The sequence below is a fragment of the Suncus etruscus genome, chromosome 9 (genome assembly GCF_024139225.1).
Source record: "Suncus etruscus isolate mSunEtr1 chromosome 9, mSunEtr1.pri.cur, whole genome shotgun sequence".
In the NCBI taxonomy this organism is placed as follows: Eukaryota; Metazoa; Chordata; class Mammalia; order Eulipotyphla; family Soricidae; genus Suncus; species Suncus etruscus.
The window spans coordinates 112162675-112180691 of NC_064856.1; the positions used below are offsets into that span (position 1 = coordinate 112162675).

The following is an 18017-nucleotide window of genomic DNA, read 5'->3' on the forward strand; positions in this document are numbered from 1 at the left end:
TACCTGAGACCCGCCCATTCCTGAGAGGGGTCTTGGGAAGGTTATATAAGGCCTTTGACCCAGGGGATTAAGGTCTTTTGGTCTTTTGCCAGGATGGAGGTTGGAGGTGACATGGAGGAGAGAAGTAAGAGGCAGGGCTAGCTAAGAAGGGCGTGCGTAAATGGTGAGCAGCCACATCTGTTGGCCAGGGCAATAAGGATGTGATCTCTCTGGAAGCCTGCCTGTGAGTGAGTTCAATATCCGCCACGACCCCCTGAAGATAATGACCTGCTGGTTAATGGGGGATGGAGCCACGTGGCCGGGCCTAAGAACAAAGGCCTCCATCCACCATCCAAGCCCATCCTAAGGGCTGTAAATCTACACCGGACCACCAACTTAAAAAAGAGATAAAAGGAGGCCGGAGTGGTGGCAGAAGCGGTAGTGTGTTTGCCTTGCACGCACTAACCTAGGATGGACTGTGGTTCGATCCCCGGCACCCCATATGGTCCCCAAGCCAGGAGCGAGTTCTGAGCGCATAGCCAAGAGTAAACCCTGAGTGTCACGAAGTGTGGACCCCCCTCCCCAAAAAAAAGATAAAAATTGGCCAGTAGATGCAGAGCTCCGAGTAATGGGGGCAAGCAGACATTACTCTCCTTCTCTGGGAGAATAAGGGTCTCAGTATGGGAGGAGCAGAGGGTGTGGGGTCTCCCTCGGGAAGGCAGGTTAAGGGGTGCCTCAGGGCACCCCATCTTCTGCCATCCTTGAGAACTGTCAAATTTCTTCACTGTCACTCCCACAGCTTAGTTTCTGGTCATGCCCTCAGGGACTTTGCACATGCCGGGGCCTCTGCTGGGCTCCCCCCGCCCCATACACTTTTGCTTTCTCAAACCTTCCCTGGCTCCCCGTTTCTAGGGGCCTCCTTCCCCTGCCCAAAAGGCCAGGCCTGGCCCTTCCGACTTGTTCCAGAGCACCGACCCCCACCCAATTCTCTGGTGGGTCCATCAATATGGCTGTGCTCTTGGTTCCTTAGACTCGAGTCTGTGAGAACAGCGCCTGTGTGTTTGAATGCCAGGCTCTTGTAGAGTCAGTGGTGGACAGATGGGGGTGAAGCCCCAGAAGGGGGGGCAGATGGAGAGAGGGTGAGTGGGGAGAGGAAGGAATGGCCAGGAAGATGCGTGTTTGAGTGGAAGGTGTGTGGATGAATAAGTTGGAGGGACCGTGAGGGGTGAGGTGGGATGGGAAGGGGGGAAGTTGGGGAAGGCGGGATGGGGTCGGAAGTTGGAGGTCAGATCTCTGCACCCACAAGGCCACTGTGAGCATGCATGGAGGGGTGGGCTAGGCCCTGCTGGCCAGTCTGCTTCCCTCTGCTCCCATAATAGTCTTGGATATGAGGGCCCAGCGGGTCCCTGAGACCCACACCTTTCAGAGAGTGGCATCACGGTGGCCTGGGGGGACCCACACAATCCTATATATGAGCTACAGCTCACCCATCACCCTTCCAGACGCAACAGTCTGGGTAAGGTCAGTTCTTGCACCCACAGACCCCAGGCTAACCCTCCACCCTGCAAGGAAACCTGCAATCCTGCCCCTGGTCAGCCTCCGGGGACAGTGGGAGCCCGGAAGCAGGACAGGGCGAAGTGGGCGTGGTCAAGCAAAGTGGGTGTGGCGAACAAAGATGGGCGTGGCCAAGAGGGCATGGTCATGCCAGGACAGGGCCTGGTGGGTATGGGCTCTTTGATAGGCGTGGCCAAGCAAAGCAGGCGTGGCTTAGCGACATGGGCGTGGTCAGGGGACTGGGCGTGGCTTAGATATGGGAGGGGCTAATTGAGTGGGTGGGGCTGACTTTGCACAGGTGGGCACAGTAGTGGGGTACAAGGTGGGGACCAGTGTCTTCTCCCTAAGCTCCCCAACGCCCACGGGCCTGAACACTCACTGCCCTTCTCTCAGGGGCTCCAGGCCGTGCTGCCCTCCTGAGCTGAGTCGGTGCTCAGAAGCAGAAGTTCCACCTGGGCATCGGAGGCAGGGAAGGGGCTGCCTCCCGGAGGCCCCCAGACCAACATGGAACTTTTCATGCCAGGAGGCCAGGCCCCAGGGCCCCTGCCACGACTCCCACCACCTCCTGAGCCAGCCCCATGGGTCTCCACAGGGATGCCACAGCTCAGGGCCCTGTATCCCGGGCACTGTCCTGCCTGAACTTCCTTGCCCAGCTCACCCTCTGGTCTCCTCTCTGGCCCGAAGCCCCCAGCAGCCTTCACTGTGGCCACTGTCAGGGGCCCAGGGGCCCAGAAGCCCCCTGTCTCTGGGGACGCTTCTTCCAGGAGACTCAGAACCCCAGACGCCCTCCTTTGGGCAATGGAGCCAAGTGTGATTTCATATTCAGGGTGCCCTGTCTGCACAAGCAACATTTGGCCTCGTCAGAATCACCAGGCAAAGCTGGGACCACGACAGGGGGCTCCCAGGCAAGCGAATGCCCAGGATGGGTGGAGCAGAAGGGCCCTCTGGGGTGGGGCAGGAGCGACTGCACAGCAGGGAGGACATTTGCCTTGCATGCTGCTGACCTGGGTTTGATCTCCAGTATCCCATAGGGTCCCCGAGTCTGCCAGGAGTGCAGAGCCAGGAGTAACTCCTGAGCACCAATGGGTGTGATAAAAAATAAAAGAAGGGCCCTCAGGACATAGGGGTCTCCATCTTCAGAGGTAGGGAAGCTCTGGTGGGCTCATGGGTTTTAGATATTTAGATATTTAGATACCCATCTAAATATGCTAAATTTAATAGAATTAGTACTTTCAAGTGGTTGTTTCGGGTCCTGTGCGAATTTTCTTTCCTTTCTTTTTTTCCTTTCTTTTTATTTATTTTTATTTTTTATTTTTATTTTTTTTTTTGGTTTTTGGGCCACACCCTGTGACGCTCAGGGGTTACTCCTGGCTATGGGCTCAGAAGTTGCTCCTGGCTTCTTGGGGGACCATATGGGACGCCGGGGGATCGAACCGCGGTCCGTCCTAGGCTAGCGCAGGCAAGGCAGGCACCTTACCTCCAGCGCCACCGCCCAGCCCCATCTTTTTATTTTTTTTTTTATTTTTTTTTATTTTGGGCCTGTACATGGCAATGCTCAGGGCTTACTCCTTCTCTGCACTCAGGAATCACTCCTGTCGGTGCTCAGGGAACCCTATGGGATGCCTGGGATCGAACCTGGGTTGGCTGCGTGCAAGGCAAGTGCCTTCCCTGCTGTGGAATCGCACTGTTAGAGCAGCTGAGCCACCTCTGGGGGGGCCAGAAGGGGACAGTCATGGTGAGATGACAGCCCCAAGGTGCCCACAAAGTGACTATCACCAGGATGAGGAGCTGCACCCCACTTCCTGTGGGCTCATACAGTCTGTGGGCGCTTCCAGACAGCTCACAGGCATGGTTCACTAAACATCCAGAATCCTAGGGACCCCATTCCATAGTGGGGCTCCCTGAACGTGGGGAAAGGGTCACTTTTGTTAACCTACACCCCTGGGAACAGGGGGAGGTAGCTGAACCATTTTTGGGGGGCGTCTCTCTTTGCTTGCTGTGCTACAGGGCTGTGCTACAGGGCAGAGATGCGGGGAACCAGGAATGAAGGAGGGAGAACACCTAGACCAGTGGTCCTCAAGCTCTGGCCCTCGGGCCACATATTGTATTTGTATCTGTTTTGTTCTTCATTGCAAAATAAGATATATGCAGTGTGCATAAGAATTCGTTCATAAGTTTTGTTTTTACTATAGTTAGACCCTCCAATGGTCTGAGGGACAGTGAACTGGCCCCCTGTTTAAAAAGTTTGAGGGAAAAAAAAAAGTTTGAGGACCCCTGATCCCGTGTCTCCCCAGAGGATGCCACTGCCCCTGCACTTGTGGCCAGGACCTTTCTTCTAACTTCCCAAAATCAAGTTCACATTTCTTCCCCCAATTCATAGTCCTTCTTCCTTCCCCAGAGCCACTATGCCTGTGTGCTCCAGCCCCTGTACCCCCAAACCTCAGGGAGTGTTATCAGCCCAGGGGCAGGGTTCTGTGACACATCTAAGGGCTACCACGACATGCACAAGAAGGGTTATGTTAGTACTACATGCATGGCCCCTGCGCCCGCTCTCACCTGGCTGCATCGAAGCTGTCATAAGGGCCCACGGTGTAGTGTCGAAAGAGCTTCTTGCTGCGGTCCGCGCGGGGCTCTGCAGAAGGCAAGAGAGGAGGGTTCAGGACAGTCACCCCAACTGAGACCCTGCTTATGGGCCCACTACCTGTGAGAAGGTCTGGCAGGAGGGGAGGGACCTGAGTCTGCAGCCATATGGGGGTGTCTTTTTTTTTTGTTTTTGTTTTTCTGGGTCACACCCGGCGATGCTCAGGGGTTACTCCTGGCTGGCTGCTCAGAAATAGCTCCTGGCAGGCACGGGGGACCCTATGGGACGCCGGGATTCGAACCAACCACCTTTGGTCCTGGATTGGCTGCTTGCAAGGCAAACGCCGCTGTGCTATCTCTCCGGGCCCACGGGGGTGTCTTTGCACCCCGATGTTGGAGTCAGAAATAAGGTAGAAGGGCCAGAGGGTACAGCACAGTGCTTATGGTGTTAATCTCGGGTTCAATCCTCAGAACTGCATAGTGTCTCTGAGCCCACCAGGGGCAATGCCTGAGCACAGCGCCAAGAGTCAGCTGGGGTGGCCTCCAAAACAAAGCAAATCAACAAAACCCAGGAAGCCAGAGAACCTGGACTTGAGAGCATGGAGGGTGTGTCCTGCCTGGACATGCCACAGCCCCTCCTGACCCCGCCTGGAAGATGCTAGAAACTGATCTTGGCGACAGAAGGGGCAACATCTCCCTGATGTAGCGGTATCGCCCTTGGGACCCCTTCGCAGCTGGTCCGGGTTCGATCCCCCGCATCCCACAGGGTCCCCGGCGCCTGCTAGGAGTGATCCCTGAGTGCTCAGTAAGTAACCCCTGAACAGTACCAGGTGTGAACCCCCTTCAGAACTGGGTGAAAGATGAGTCCATGGATTAATCCCCTCAGACAGGTATATTTTATAGTGAGTGGCCCAAGGTCACAGGGCACAGAGCTTCTCTGGAAAGGACACTGAGGGGCCCAAGTTTAAAGACAAAAATCACAGAGGGCTTAAATTGCACAAAATACAAAAGGGCTGGAGTGATGGATAGTGTAGCAGGTAGGACGTTTGCCTTGACCCGGGTTTGATCCCTGGTATCCCATAGAGTCCCCCCAAGCCTGCCAGGAGTAATTCATAAGTGCAGAGCCAGGAGAAACCTCTGAGGCCCCAAAACAAAAACAAATAAACCGACCAGGACAAGCCCAAGGCCCCAAGAGCATCTTTGGGTTCATAGTAAAGCTCATTTGCCTATCCCCGCCCAGAGGTGGGGTTGGTGCTGCTCACTGCCTTCTGATTGGCTGTGGAGCTGGCTGGGGGCGGGCTGGAGCCAAGGTTCCTTTCCTATAGGCTTTTGCACCTGGTCACGTGACTGATCCCCACCAATGGGAGGCGAGGCTGGGCCCACCTGGGCTGTCTGCAGCACCTGCAGTCCTCACCCTCCTCCCATCTACCTACCCTCTTCTAGGGGACCCTAGAACCCTCGGAGGGAGGATCCACCTTCTGGGTGGCACCTGGTGTGACTGAGGGTCTGTGCCCGGGACTGGGAGTCAGGAACAGGCACTGAGTATGCTACATTCCCTGTCCAGGCTCTGGCACCTGCTGGCTTGCAGGGCCTAGGAAGCCCTAGACTCCACCTGTCACCCCACCCATCTCTGCCCACCTGTCTCCCCAAGTCTTCACCCACCTGTCTCCCCCAGTCTCTGCCCACCTGTCTCCCCAACTTGTCTCCCCCACTATCTTTCCCCCACATGTCTCCACTCACCTGTTCCCCCCACCTGTCTCCCAGTCTCCACCCGCCTGTCTCCCCCAGTCTTTGCCCACCTGTTTCCTCCCACCTGTCTCTGCCCCCATATCTCCCCCAGTCTCCACCCACCTGTCTCCCCAACCTGTCTCCTCCCACTATCTACCTCCCACCTGTCTTCACTCACCTGTCTCCCCCACCTGTCTTTCCCAGTGTTCCCCCAAACCTGCGTCTCTGCCCACCTGTCTCCCCAACTTATCTCCTCCCCATTGTCTCCTCCCACCTGTCTCCACTCACCTGTCTCCCCTCACCTGTTTTCCCCAGTCTCCTACCTGCCTCCCCCAATCTCTGCCCACCTGTCTCCCCCTCACCTGTCTCCCCACTGCTCTGCACCCCTCCTGTACTAGTTTCTCTTTTTTGGGGAGTCACACCTGACAGCTCTCAGGCTTTACTCCTGGGTCTGTGCTCAGAAATGACTCCTGGCTTGGGGGACCCTAAGGAGATTGAGCCCGGGTCATCCAGGTGCAAGGCCGATGCCCTCCCTGCTGTGCTGTCGCTCCTCTATGTCACCCCTCCCTCAAAGGGGCCCACCAGCTCATCCATGCCACACCCCCTTCCAATTTGGGCTGAGGAGCTGAGTGTCCCCCGCGAGGCCTCTCGGCGTTGCTATTGTGCTTATCGTTTATCCTTGACAACATTTACCGAGTGTCCCCCCAGCCCCCCCACCATCTGTGGCCATCTGGGCTCCACCGTGCGTGGGGCCCAGCATCTGCTGATGGGGAGGTGGGATGCCGGGCAGGGCCATCTCAACCACTCTGGTCAGGACCCCCCCAGTCAAGTAACACCCCTAGAAAGCGTGGGTGGGGGAGTGGGCTGGAGGTACAGCCCAGAGGGGGTCTGGTATCCAGGCTCAGCCTATAGCCCTAGAAAGAATCTGAGACCCCTAAATCTCTTGGCTGCTGACACTAGACAGTAGACCTCCATTGACACCTGACGAATGCCAGCCAAAGTGCCACAGATCCCAGGGCCAACCTCAGGTAGATTTGGCACCAGAGGGGTGCCTCCGAGTTGCCTGGGGCTCACCCTGCATTTGGGCCTGGACTCAAAGTACCTAAATGCACCCTCACCCCAAATGGGGCACGTGCACCCCCCTTATCATTCCCCAAGTCTATATGGAAGGCAGCCCCAGGTCCCACACATAGGGACTAAGAGACTTGATAAGGTCAGGCTCTGATGATTGATTTTGGGGTGCATGAAGGCAACCAGGGGGATGCGGCATACAAGGGACTCGGGGGCCAGGCCAGGTCATATGGGGGCCCTGTATGGGTTAGATTCATTGGGGGTGGGAGAGCGGTGGGCTCAGTGCCATCTGAACCTCTTTGTGGGGTTAAGCAGAACAGCTCATGAAACCACAGAGCGGCCTTGGGGACCGGCTGCTAATTGTTTTTATTCTCTTAATTGCCTCTGTCACTTGGGCCCCACGTGGCTGCGCTGTGTGGTTGTCTGGGGAACCGCGGGGCACTGAGCAGGGGCTGAGATGAGAGTCCAGGTTCTGGGAACAGAAACGGCATCTGTTGCATGGTCGGGCTGCAGGGCTGGGGGGGTGGGGGGCCGGGCTGGGTCACTGAGTCACAGAGGACTCCAGATCTCGGGACTTCACAGGGCAATGCCTTTTATTTCTTTCTTTCTTTTTCTTTTTTTGTTTTTTTTGGGCCATACTGTTTGATGCTCAGGGGTTACTCCTGGCTATGTGCTCAGAAATTGCCCCTGGCTTGGGGGGACCATATGGGACGCTGGGGGATCGAACCGTGGTCCTTTCCTTGGCTAGCGCTTGCAAGGCAGACACCTTACCTCTAGCGCCACCTTGCTGGCCCCTGCCTTTTATTTCTTTATTAATGTTTTCTGATTTGGGGGTCACACCCAGCAGTGCTCAGGGCTTACTCCTGAGCTCTCTGTCCAGGGATCACTCCTGTCAGGGCTTGGGGAACCCTTGAAGGTGCAGGAAGAACTGAACCCCCATCAACCATATGCAAGTCAAACACCTTACCCACCGCATTGTATCTCCAGCTCAGACAAAAATCTTTTTTTGGGGGGAAGGGGGTTTGGGGCCACACCAGGCAGTGCTCAGTGGTTACTCATGGCTCTGCATTCAGGAATCACCCCTGGCAGGCTCTGGGAGTAGGGTGGGGGGAAGCTTATGGGATGGCAGGGATCGAACCCTGGGTCGGCCTTTTGCAAGGCAAAACCGTTTGAGGTGAAGGCGGGAAGAGTGCAGAGCAGCAGCCAGTGAACTGGATTTCAACTGGATTTCAACGTGGCTGGTGAGGCAGGAGAAATGCCTCATTCCCTCCCCCACCTCCGCCGCCTCCTTGCAGAGGAGAAAGAGCCATGAAGGTCTTTGTTCTGCCGCTGTGGGGAGCTCCCCACCACCATAAACTCCACCATCACTAGCCCCACGGTCACCACCTGCAGCCAGACTGAGACCTTTGAGGCTTCGGGAGTCAGAGGTGCTGGCATAAGCCTCATATCATGGGGTTCATGCAGGGACCCCTAGGGGTCTTGGTGGGCAGACAGAAGGAAAGGGGGTACAGCCTCTTGAGGAGCAATTGGGGACCCCATAGTAAGCACCTGGGTGGAGGGGGATCCCAGGACGCAGCTATCTGGGATAGAATCTGAGGTCAAATTTCTACCTCAGAGGGAGCAGCTTGGGGCCCACTGAGTCAGGCTGACTGACCAGTGAGGCCTTAGGGTACCCTGGGACCCCACCACACCACCATCCTCTCTGTTCACTCAATGCTGTGACTATGCCCCAGGACCTTTGTGCGTGCCAGCCGGGGCTATCCTTGCCCCAGCTCACATCTTCATTCCTGCTAGTTCTGTCTGGTGCCAACCAGTTTATACCCAGAAAACTCCCTGTTTTACATCCAAGGGATGCAAGGAAGAGATAGGACCCCTTAACTTTGGAGGTGACAAGTCTCCTCCTGACCCCTCAGACTCCCACTTTCTCCGTGATGAACTCTGAAGGGCTGGGTTGGGCATCACAGTGGGTAGAGCATGCACCTGCACCCCACAACCCCCATAACTGTGGAGTGTGACCCCCACAGGATCAAGTCTTGTGCTTGGAAAGAAAGCCTATGTCCTGGGCATGACCCAGCTGTCCATTTAGGGGATCTTGGGGGCCCCATCCGGGCCCCTGTGAGCCTTTTTTGTTAGTTTGGGGGTTACACCCGGCAGCACTGAGGGGTTCCTCCTGGCTTTGTGCTCAGAAATCACACCTGGCAGTGCTCAGAGACCCATATGGGATTCCGGGGAATCAAACCAGGTCAGCAGCATGCAAGACAAATGCCCTCACACTGTGCTGTCACTCTGAACCCCACTGTAAGCCTTTGAGCACAAGGAGAAAAGCTTGGGGAGCCCTGGGAACCCATCCTACAGCTCAGGCCGGGGGTTCCCCCAAGGAACAGTCCAGGCCAGAAAGGAGCAGGGCTGAAGTACGGAGAGAAGAGGGAACCCAGGTTCCTCATGCCTCCTCCCTGGCACAGCCCGAGTGGTCCTGAGCACAGAAACCCCTGTGGTGTCCCTGCTACCAGTATCAGTGCCCCCCAATTCCCTGGCTCAATTCCCAGCTCTAGCCTGGGGCCCTCTTGCTCCACACAGAACACAGCTTTCCCCTCCTCCCTGCTGTCTTTCCTGTCTGTCTCTCCTCCCTGCCCATGTGGGGCAGCCGGAGAATAGCTTGGTTTGGGGGAGCACCCTGGGGTCCCACACTCCCGCGGCTGAGATAGCTTTGCAAATAAGGGGAACCATGAGGCACAGCTCAGGCTTACAGCACAGGATTGGAGGTGCCCCCTTGGTTCAAGGAGCACCTCGGGGCCACAAAACCAGAGCCCAAAGAAGGGCCACATGTCAGCACTGCCCACAGAGCAGATGGTTCAGGGGGGGCCTGGGCACTGTTTGAGAGGTGTTGGGGGCTGGGCTCACAGGCCCTTGGCTTAGAGACCCCCACATAGATGGGGGCAGTAAATGGGACCCCTCCCAGCACTCCGCCCTCCACTTTTGCCCCCCAAACTCCAGGTCCCGCTACTGCCTTGCAGAAACCCCCCTAATGGAAACTGGGCGGCCCTGGCTTCATTCCTGACCCATTTTGTCACCATTCCAGGGGGACCTGTGACTTGGAGACCTCGTGGGCCCGGAGTTCAACATGCTGCTGACTGGAAAGTCAGCTCCTGGCATCAGCTTCCTGGTGTCTGGGGTTCCCCACCCCCACACTGGCTCCCACTTGCTAGTAATTGGGATTTTATTATTTTTTTAAATCCGTCTGGGCCGCTCAGAAAACATGCGTGACCGAGACATGGAACCCAACAGGGCCTTTTCAGAAAACCATTCTGCCAGTCAGAGAAGGCTCAGCTTGGGCAGTGGGCAGCGAAGAGAGTGGGGTGCCCCCTAGGGTGCAGGGAACCCCCTCCCCAGCCTTGCTCGAGCTGCTGGGACTTAGGGGAGCTGCACTTGGACTCTCAGAGAATGAAAAAGACACTTCCAACTGCTTCCCCTCCCCTGCTCGCATCCCCCCAAATATCACCAATTTTGGGGTTCCCCAACCCCCTGAGATTCTAGGAGGTGCTTCCTGTCCCAAGAAAGGGGACCCGGGGCTCCTCTCACCCCGCCACACCCCCAGAAACTGAGCCCAAGGGCACAGGCGCACAGAGCCTGCTGGATGGGGGCCTAGGCAGGGCCGGGGGCGGGAGGATCCGTTTTCGGTGCTGAGAGTCTTTTTTTGGGGACCCTGGCAGCTGAGGTTCAGGAAATAGAGCCGGGAAGGCAGAGCTGCTGTCGGGAAGGGACCACGGGGTGCGGAGCCCAGAACAGCCACAAATGCTCCATCTAGGCTCAGAGCCTGCTGGGGTGGCACTTGGGGGCCCCCCAGACAGTGGCCATGCCAAGGGGCGGTGAGCACTGAGGATTCACTCTCTGCCTTCCTGATGGGCACAGGACTGGGTGGGTGGGGAGTGCAGGTGGGGCGTCCCTGCCATCCACTGGCACCAACCGTGCCTCAGTTTCTCCTTGCACACCCCGGTGTGGATTCAGGGAGGAAAGGGGTTTCATCAGCATCTTTCTGGACCACTGAGCCCCCTTCCCATACCCCTGCAGGACCCTGGCTCGCTGTTTGCTTCTCTGCAGGGGGAGCAAAAGTTTAATCCATTGTCCACCCCCCTCGGGATTAAAATCAGCACCCCAGCACCCCATGAAGCGAGTGACCCTGCCTCATTTTAGCTTGCGAGAAACGTGGAAAGCAGCCAGAGAAGTGGAAAGAGGGGAACATTTGGTGGGAAGGGGCTCCTCAGAACGTGGGCACCCTTTTACCCGCAGCCCCCCATCCCACCCTCACCCCTTCCCGGGTACCCCCCACTGTGAGAGAAACAAAGCCTCCCAAGGTGAAAGCACGTTCCCCACGGAACACCCCAACCTCCTGCTTCCCACCACCCCCATACCCACCCCGAAGACCCCCCCCAAAATCTCCCCTCTCCATCCACGGTGGGAAAAGGAACAAAGACCTCCCCAACCCCAACTCATACCTCCAAAATGAACTTTCTTCCTGAACCGCGAACTCTCCGCCATCCTCTCCAGCCTGGGGGTGACCATGTCACTCGGCCGGGTCCCGGGGGGGCCCCGGGTGCCCACGAGCCCCAGCGTGCCCTGCCCGCCCCATCTACTATTGTCTGCAGATCCACGAGGCGCAAAAGTTGCAGCGGCTCCCAAGGGCTCGGGATGGGGATGGCAGGAGGAGGAGGAGGCCGGGAGGAAGGCGGGTCCGTGGTGCTGAGAAGGAAGGGGGGGGTCAGCTGCAGAACTGGGGTTCAGAGGGTCCCACCCAGCAGTTCCAGTGGAGAGTGGGGCCTCGGGTTCAAGTTGTGAGCTCCACGTCGGAGCCCAGCTCCCTTCCTTCCACTGGCCACCGTGGCAGGGACTTTTTTTCCTCTTCTCTTTTTCCACCCCTCTGAGTGCTGGTTGCCATGGCGACGCATCAGTCACTAGTCTAAATAAGTCGGGGTGAAGGACGCGGGAAAGGAGGCGCAATTACGCACGCCATCAGCAGGGCGAGGTGATGAGTCAGCCCAGCGATTAGTGCCACTGGGCCGGGTGGCCCCAGCTCAGCCTGTCGCCCCGTCCTCGTCCTGTCCTCGGCCGCGTCCTCGTCCTCGGGGTAAACTGCTCTCTTTCCCCTGTGGGGACACTCGGGGCTTTCTGGGGGCCCCCCCGAGAAGTAGGGGGACGAGGCTGCCAGGTCCATGCGTGACAGAGCCGTCAGCCAGTGGCAAGGGGAGTCTGTCCTGACCACAGGCTCTGATTCTGTTCGAGGACCCCCAGACCAAATGGCATGTGGGGGGTGGGCAAAGATGGGGTCACGGGGGATGTGGGGTGAGGCATGGGGGATATGAGGGATCTGAGCGGTGTGGGGGGACATGGGGGATTTGGGAGTCAGACATGGAGGAATTTGGGGGAGGGCAGGCATGGAGAGATTTGGGGGACAGGCATGGAAGAATTTGGGGTCAGACATGAAGAGATTTGGGAGTCAGGCATGGAGATATTTGGGGATCAGGCATGGAGGGATTTGGAGTGAAGCTGGGTTACTCTGCAGGCAGGAGGCGTGAGGTGTCTATAACAGTGAGGAGGGGTGAGAGGCGCCCCCCAAGTGTCTCTGTTGTTTTTTTACAGGGTGGTCAGCAGCTCAGGGTGACCCCCAGGGGGCTCTGGGCAGGGCCAGCGGGTCTGGGGGTCCTCAGGGAGCATCTGTATGCCATCTACCCACTTGGGGGCGGCGGGTTCGAAGGGACGAGCGACTGTGGACTTGTGGGCTCAGGCACCGCCAGGGGGAGGGTCAGGGGACACCCATCATGTGATTGAATCCCTGTTCTGCTCATTCCTCAGGAAGGAGAGGTGGTACCAGGGATGCCTTGAGGATGCCCAGAGAGGTCAGGTGTGCAGGCCGGGATCACACAGCCGGAGCCAGGAGCAAACAGGAGCAAACAGCAAACAAAACTCGGCCATGTCCGAGTGCACCCCTACTCCGTGCTCCCCAGTACACGGTGCAATCCATGGCCTCTCAGCTGACCCCCAGGGCTGAGGCTGGAGCTGGGAGCGTGGGCAGACTGGGGGGGGGGAGTTGTCTGTCATGGCGCCAACTCTGGACGATGCCAACCTATACCAGGACACCCCACGGCGGAGCTGAGACTGTGGGAATTCCCGGGTCCCCTCCTCAGGCGCAAAGGGATTGATCTCGGCCTCGGAGCTGCACAGAAATAGCTGAGCTAACAGAGGCCTGGGGTTGCAGTGGGGGCGGCAGGGAGGGACCCGGGTAAAAATAGCGCAGGGTTTCCGCCGGGGCTGCTGAGTTTTGAGTGTTGCGTGCTGAGTACTGTGTGCTGAGTACTGAGTGCTGTGTACCAGTGCCAGGGGTCACTCATGCCTGGCCCATCCCTGCCACCTCACGGCTGTGCTTCATGCATTCCAGCACCCCAACCTCGAGGAACAAAGGACTCCCAACACCAGAGGAAGCATCATTTCTGGGGGTCCCCCCACCAGGGCACCAGCTCAGCCCCGTCTCCTCCTTGGGAAAGGTTTCTGCACACTTGCCCATCACCAAAGCCAGAGGGACTTCCAGGTGGACGAGTGTCCCAGTCCAGGGGAGGCCCTGCCCCCCACCTTGAGGAGCAGGCAGAAGGGTGCCCTGTGTAAATGTTATGCATACACATAAGAACTCAATGCAAACACAAAGAGGCATACTAAACGCTCAAATACACACAATTGCACAAGAAAATACACATGTGTACACGGATAGACACAAACAGCATACTTACAAATACATAAACGCACAGGAACATAAAAATGCATGTGTGGGGCCGGAGAGATAGCACATCAGTAAGGCGTTTGCCTTGCATGCAGAAGGACGGTGGTTCAAATCCCGGCATCCCATATGGTCCCCTGTGCCTGCCAGGGGCGATTCCTGAGCACAGAGCCAGGAGGAACCCCTGAGCACCGCCAGATGTGGCCCCCAAACAAAACAAGATACTTGCGAACAAACTGGTGTTGTCATATCAACACGTGTGTCGTCACGCATGAACAAGTACAAACACGTCTGAAGCACACCCACAGCAAATACAGCCACAGAAACAGGCGCCGGGAGAGGCAGGGAACACCGAATTCCTAGAAAGAGCCTCACCCTCAGCTTCCTGCCCGGGCTCTGTCCTTCTGAAGCCTTGTGCCCTGCAGAGGCCCAGGGGCTCTCAACAAGCATCCGGATTGTGAGGCGGCATCACCTCGGGACCAGGAGCTGGGCACCACTGGTCTTGGCACCAGCAGGCACTGGCCATATGGATGTTGGGGTCCAAGCAAGTCCATCCGGCCCTGCGCTGCCGCCCCAGGGGCTGCCTGGAGCCACTTGACACGGGCTGGGCAGAAAGGTCCGGCCACGGGGCCGGGCGGTGGCGCTAGAGGTAAGGTGCCTGCCTTGCCAGCGCTAGCCTTGGACGGACCGCGGTTCGATCCCCCGGTGTCCCATATGGTCCCCCAAGCCAGGAGCGACTTCTGAGCGCATAGCCAGGAGTAACCCCTGAGCATCACTGGGTGTGGCCCAAAAACCAAAAAAAAAAACCAAAAAAAAAAAAAAAAAAAAAAAAAGAAAGGTCCGGCCTGGCACCCACGCAGGCTTTGCCCATAGGCACTGGTTCAGCGAGAATGGAGTGTCCAGGGCTCCTTTTTACAAGAGGCCCTCACTTTCCTGGAGCCCGGGCATGAGTGTCTGTCCCTGGCTGTGCCCAGAGGCTGCAGATTCCTCAGGGTGGCTGAACCCCGACTCTGCAAGAGTCACTGAGCCCAACTTCTTCTCCTCTTTGCCCTGAGCAGCATGTGCCTGAAGCCGGCTCAATGCTGGCCCTGCTGCCCAGACATTCTGCTGGGTGGCTCTTGGCTGTCCTCGGACCCATCTCCTCAGCTTGCACGCCCATGGTGGAGGGTTTGTCTGAGGGGTAACAGGGACCAGAGAGTGACAAGTAGCAGAGAGGCTCAGCCTGGTGAACCCAGACTTGTTAGAGGGCCAGAGCAGCAGGATGCTAAGTCACTCTGGAAGATTCTATGTTTCCCAACAATAGGGTTTGGGAGTAAGCCTGGGAAAGGCAGGTCTCCAGCCAGTGCTCAGGGAGCCCCGAACCCTATGCTCCCCAAATTCACAGGAATTTCTACAAGGTTTTACCAGCCCTTCTGGTGTAAAATGGCCCTTTTTCTGTTTTATTTTACTTAATTTTTTTTTTTTGGTTTTTTTTGGGCCACACCCATTTGATGCTCAGGGGTTACTCCTGGCTATGTGCTCAGAAATCGCTCCTGGCTTGGGGGGACCATATGGGACACCGGGGGATCGAACCGTGGTCCGTTCCTTGGCTAGCGCTTGTAAGGCAGACACCTCACCTCTAGCACCACCTTCCCGGCCCCTAATTTTATTATTTTGAGACTTATGTTTGAGCCATAATTGGCAGTGCTCAGGGCTCACTCATGGCTCTGTGCTTAGAGATTACTCCTGGCTGTGTGCTCAGGAATCTCTCCTAGCTCTGTGTTCAGGGAATCACTCCTGGCTCTGCACTCAGGACTCACTCCTGATTTCGTGCTCACTCCTGTGGGTCTCGGGAGACCAGATAGGATCAAACTGAGACTCAAACCCAGGTTGGCCATATGCAAAGCAAATGCCCTCCCCACTCTACAACTTTGCCAGTCCCTAAAAGGCTGATTTTTTAATAGACTGTTGACTATTCCGAGGTCCCCACCACCTGGGGGAGCCCCTTCCAGGAGGGTCTGTCCTCACAGCAGAGCTTGGCCAAGAGGCCCCAGGAGACTCCAGCAGGCACCATGCAGCTGGTCCACACACACATTTAAATATGTACACTGGTACACAAATTACACATGTACACAACACACAGGTGTCTAGACACACACACAGGTACACAACAAACACAGGTAAACATAGTCATGCATGCATTCATACAGGTTGCTTATGTGTCTCACACACAGGTATCAGGGAAGCAGGTCTGCGTGCACTAGGTATGTATGCAGATACACACAAACACAAAACACACAAGTATACACAAATATATGCAAGCACACACAAGTACATACAAGCACACGCAACTGTTGTGTATGTAAATATTTTGGGGATTATGATGTGACTGACCCTATTCTGATCTGTGATTGTGCCCCCACCCTAGGGTAGTACCTGATTCTGCTTCCACCATTGGGTGGTATCTGATCCCACCCTTGGGTGGTACCTGATTCTGGGGCATAAAAACAAGGGTCTGTGGAAGGCGGTGGGTGGTTGGCTGGAACTGAGGCTGGGACCTTGGACTTCAGTCTTGTCCACCGAATAAAGCTAATATTTTCACAATCCTGACAGTCTGCGAGCTGTTTATCCGCTGTTTCACCTCAGAATCGTCGGCTGGATGGGGTGGCAGATGCGTGCTCCAAGCTGGAGGGGAAAGACCTCATCCTCCATCCCTCCACCAGTCAATCTCTTTAGGGGCTGACTTGCAACAGCAACCACACATAAATACATACAAGTACATGCAACCACATATAGATACACACAAATACACACACAAACACACATATGTAGAGTTCTGCTGGCAGTCCAAATGGCAGTTGGGACCTCCAGACCTCTTGGGCAGAGCCCAGCCCAGGGCACCCCACTCAGAACACCTGGCTCCCATCACCGTCTACCCACAATGGGATCCCACCTCCCAGCAGGCTGAGGGCTCTTGTCAAGAGATGGGGGGCCACTCCCATAGAAAGACCATCCCTGCGGGAGGTGAGGTGAGGCGTGTGGACAGGGCCAGGCCCACGTGTGCCAGGATGCTGCCATCAGGAAGGATGAAGGAATGGGGCACCTCAAGGCTTGCCCTACTCGGGTCTCACCGTGCCAGCTCTATGTACAGCGACACCCCAGAAGCTCCCCCAAGCAGCTCGTGGTGCCCACTGGCACAGAGACGATGAGTGCCAGCTCTGTGCTGGGAAGTGGTTACTGGGATCGGATGGGCGGTGGACACAGGTGGGAGTGGGCAGGGGGACCCACAGAGTCGGGGAGACTGGCCGCAGATGCCAAGAACCAAGCTCCAGGCTCTGGGCCACTCGGAGACTCAAAGCCGAAAATCCTCGAAGCTCCGACATCCCGCCAGAGCCAGGGGGCGCAGGGAGGGGGCCCCTCCCGGCAGCGTGAGTAAATGTTTTGCCACAATCTCATGAACGCCACTAACACCCCAAGCCAGCGATATCGTGCTTCTCTGCAGCTGGTTCGAGTCATTTCTAAGTGAGTCATCACAGCTTGGGGAGGGGAGGGGGGTGGGTTCTTCCCGGGAGTGCACAGGGGGAAATGGGGAGAGGCATTTCCTGGGAGATGGAGTTGGGGGGATGGACCGGAAGCCCCAACAGAGATGGGGTTCTGGATATGAATTCAAAGGCCAGAACCCGGGCTGGTGGCCACCGAATGTGGCCAGTCCCAGAAGGTGTACGCGGGCCCCAGAGAACCCCAGGCTCCATGCAGCCCCTCCACAGACATGGAGAATGAGGGACACTAAATTTGGGGCAACCCTGTGTCTGTCACATGGGGTATCTGTCCAGTAAGGGGATGGGGGCTGTGTAAGTACTGGTGAGGGGGGCCCTGGACCGCTTAGAACTAAGGTCATGTTGGGGCCAGAGAGATAGCGCAGTGGTGGGGCATTTGCCTTGCATGCGGCCGACCTGGGCTGGACCCTGTTCGATTCCTGGCATCCCATATGGTCCCTCTGAGCCTGCTAGGGGCGATTTCTGAGTGCAGAGCCAGGAGGAACCCCTGAGTGCCACTGGGTGTGGCCCAATAGTCAATCAATCTGTTAATAAGGTTTTAAAAAAAAGAACTAATGCCAAGTGCTAGTAGCGGCCAGACCAGAGGGGACACCCCCACCCTGCTCAGAGAAGGTCCTTCCCCCCCAGGCCAGCACTGTCAGCGCACACCTTATATATATGACGCTGACAATTTCTCCCTCCCGATCAGCCCTCACCATTGCCTTGTCCTGCCAGTAACTCAACTCTGGGACACTGACAGACTCCTGTTTCCACTGCTGTGAGGACATGCCAGAAGGGGGCCAGACAGACAGGAAGGGACAAAAAAT

General features: G+C 56.9%; 1 protein-coding gene across 1 annotated transcript in view; it reads right to left on the reverse strand.

Moving 5' to 3' along the window:
• Window positions 1-18017, reverse strand: part of SHANK2 (SH3 and multiple ankyrin repeat domains 2) — a 169644-nt gene that overhangs the window by 64968 nt on the left and 86659 nt on the right. Inside the window, exon 14 of the mRNA XM_049781183.1 lies at window positions 4090-4165. Coding sequence (XP_049637140.1) covers window positions 4090-4165 — 76 coding nt within the window. The remainder of the gene's footprint in view (window positions 1-4089; window positions 4166-18017) is intronic.